The 2,958-nt window shown below is 43.0% G+C and overlaps 1 protein-coding gene across 1 annotated transcript; it reads right to left on the bottom strand.

Annotated features, from left to right (window-relative positions):
- Positions 1-384: 384 nt before the first annotated feature.
- Positions 385-2,634, bottom strand: LOC128444284 (zinc finger MYM-type protein 1-like). The gene is made up of 3 exons (XM_053426679.1): positions 1,767-2,634; positions 1,182-1,281; positions 385-933 (listed from the first exon to the last, which is right to left on the bottom strand). The coding sequence occupies exons 1-3, from the start codon at positions 2,588-2,590 to the stop codon at positions 406-408; spliced, it is 1,452 nt and encodes a 483-aa protein (XP_053282654.1). The 5' UTR covers positions 2,591-2,634; the 3' UTR covers positions 385-405.
- Positions 2,635-2,958: the final 324 nt, after the last annotated feature.

The following is a 2,958-nucleotide window of genomic DNA, read 5'->3' on the forward strand; positions in this document are numbered from 1 at the left end:
CGGAAAGTTAAAAGAGACTGCTTTACAATAAATCACAATACTCTTTCTCCATCTGATAACATTTATTTTAAGTGCAGCAGTTGTGTTCTGATTTAACAAAAAAATGGATGTTAGCATAGCCTAGTAATTATAATATTTACAGTTCTCATCACACAACTTGATGACAGCATATATAAAAACTAGTGGCATAGCCTACTCATTGCAATATTTACAGTATTCCTAAAACAAGAATGATCCAAGGTGATAATCAAAACATTGGGTGCTATTTAACAAGAATTTACCCATAAGACACATGTACATTACAAAGCAAACAAAAAAATTGGCTAATGATATGCAATTAATACAGCTATTTCCAATTCAACATTTGAGGATTGCAACAACACAACAACATTAAAACAACATTTCTCACTTGTATTGAAATTTTGCTCGTCTCTCTTTCAAAGCAGCAAAGTGATCAATGACCCTCTCATTAAAATCAGGCATGTTCCTGACTAGTTCCCTCTCCATGGAAAGCATGGCCAGAGCATTGAGACGATCCTGTCCCATTGAGTTTCGCAGGAATGTCTTGATTCTCTTTAAGGTCGAGAAACACCTCTCAGCTTCAGCAGTTGTCATGGGAGTGGTTATGAGGATGTTCAACAGAGCCACAGTCTCAGATAGGGTCTCGTGGAGGTTGTTCCTCTGTAGAACCTGGTAGAGTGCCAATGCACCACTGCAGCCCTTGAAATCTGGACTCTCGTAGATAAGGGACAGTTCAGTCTTGAGCTTCGCCTTATTCAGCATGGGGTATGCCTTGGCAGTGGTGTTCAGAGCCTCATCAGGGAACACATGGCAGTACTGCTCAAACAGGTCTCCTTGTAGCAGCGTTGCACTCTCAAGGTGGCTTGTGAAAGAGAACCTCTCGTTTGCATGGCCCAAGATGGTGTCACAGACCTGTCAAAATAAAGAGAGTATATCACAAATTGGAAGTACACTATGAGTTAAAAACACTGCCACCATCCATCCTTGAATGTAACTGTAAATACAGAAGGGGTGATTTTTTAACACTAGGTTCCAGAGGCCTTAAAAAGGAGGTCTGCATGACTTTAGAATACAATACAGTAAGGTATGCAATGAAGTGAAGTGAGAGAAAAATAGAACAAAAAAAGAAAATAAACAAACAAAACTACAAAATCATCTACCTCCTTAGACAGCCTCTGCTTGTCTTGCTCTCCCAAGGCCCTCATTTTTCCTGTAGTTCCTGCTGCTACTTGCTGCTGCTCTGGAGATGAGCTCTGGTCCCTGAAACAGACAGACAAGGAGAGTGTGTGTTAGTATATGAACGTATACAGTATGTCAATGCAATTACCTACAGTTCCTGTCTTAGAAAACCAGTAATAATAGTATGTTCTGTCCTGTTTTAAGATATCCTATACGAGCCATTACAGAGCCTATATTAAAAGGCAGTTAGGAAAAAGGCAAATAATATAGTTTCCCTGAATATGAAACGCTGCCATCAGGCAGAAGAATGTGTATTAAGATGCAAATCAAATCGCTTAAAATGATCATTTGTTCTGGCCTCCATTAAGCTGATGCAATAGAACGTGCAATAGAATAATGTGCAATAAATAGGTAAGTACTTAACTTTAGCACTCATACTTTAGCACCTGCACCTTATTCCCAAGTTCTAGTGCAATAGTTATAGTTAATAGTTTTTAATGAATCAATCATTCACTGTGCCCAAGACAAATTTCCCCATGGTGACAATAAAGTGTAACTTATCTTACCGTATGGCTTGAACACTGCTTGTGAAGCTCTGCAGAGCACGTTTGATGAAGACTGCATCAATGTCCTTCTTCTGCAGCTGTTGGTACATAATGTCAACGTGAGGCATGATTTGATGAAATAGATGCAGGAAAAACTTGAAGTCATCGTCCTGCAGCATCCTCAGGTAGCCAGATGCCTCCCTCACTGTGGTGCAGTCAAATGAGCCGTCTGTGCTGATGGCTTCAAAACACTCTATGAGGTCATCTAGGTTCTCATAGACTGTGTTCACGACCCTGCTGTTGAAGTTCCATCTTGTGGCCGATGCTCTTGGCAGCCTCCGTGCAACAACCTGGTCGAGGATGGTGGTGCGTTTGGGTGACCGACTAAAAAAGCTAGAAATGCCATTCAGATCCGAGAAAAAAACCCTCACTGCTGGGACCTGAGAAGTGGCTTGCTGCATGATCAAATTCAGCTGGTGTGCATAGCAATGTAAATAATGTGCATTTTTGTAATGCTCTCGCACTTTTTGCTGCACACCAGCCTTCTCTCCTCTCATCACATTGGCCCCGTCATATGCTTGCGCGATGAGTTTACCCCTCTCTTCCTCGGTGAATAGACTGTTCAGTCTCTCCATAATAGCAGTGGCAATCGAGTCAGCCGTTGAAGACGAGAGGGGGACAAACTCAAAAAAACGCTCTTGAACAGCATGGCTCCCATCAATGTATCGCAATACCATGACCATCTGAGTCTGAGTCGAGACGTCCGTTGTTTCGTCAGCTTGTATCGCAACGAAGCTGGCCGACTTCACCTCCTCCGTAATGCGTGCCCTAATGACAGCTGCCATGCAGTCGAGCAGCTCATTTTGGACGGTCTTGGATGTGCCTTTAAAGACGGTGGCCGTTTTTAAATGCTCCTCAAAAACTTCATCTAGGGATGCAATTAACTGTACCAATCCTCGAATTCCGGGGTTGCTGGATCCCTCGCTCTCGTCTCGGCCTCGCAAGGCCAACTCGAATACACCGCAGAACTTAACACCGTCGATCAGGCGGCCCAGAATGTGGCGATTTTTTCCCACCTCATCATTGTGCCGACGCAGTGCTAGCCTGTAGCCATCGTCCAACTGCGTAGCAATGTTGACGCTCCCAAACGCTGACAGTTTTAAGCAGCTGTCAATGTGGATCCTCGATGTTTCATGCTTTTTTATTTTTTCGG

The sequence above is a fragment of the Pleuronectes platessa genome, chromosome 7 (assembly GCF_947347685.1).
Source record: "Pleuronectes platessa chromosome 7, fPlePla1.1, whole genome shotgun sequence".
In the NCBI taxonomy this organism is placed as follows: Eukaryota; Metazoa; Chordata; class Actinopteri; order Pleuronectiformes; family Pleuronectidae; genus Pleuronectes; species Pleuronectes platessa.

What these genes read in the sequence shown, in the direction of transcription:
- LOC128444284 (XM_053426679.1), bottom strand. Translation starts at nt 2,590, where the DNA reads ATGGCAGCTGTCATTAGGGCACGCATTACGGAGGAGGTGAAGTCGGCC. An exon ending in AGCAGTGTTCAAGCCATACG is followed by an intron (nt 1,282 to 1,766) that starts GTAAGATAAGTT and finishes TGTCTGTTTCAG; the next exon opens with GGACCAGAGCTCATCTCCAG. An exon ending in AGCAGAGGCTGTCTAAGGAG is followed by an intron (nt 934 to 1,181) that starts GTAGATGATTTT and finishes TTATTTTGACAG; the next exon opens with GTCTGTGACACCATCTTGGG.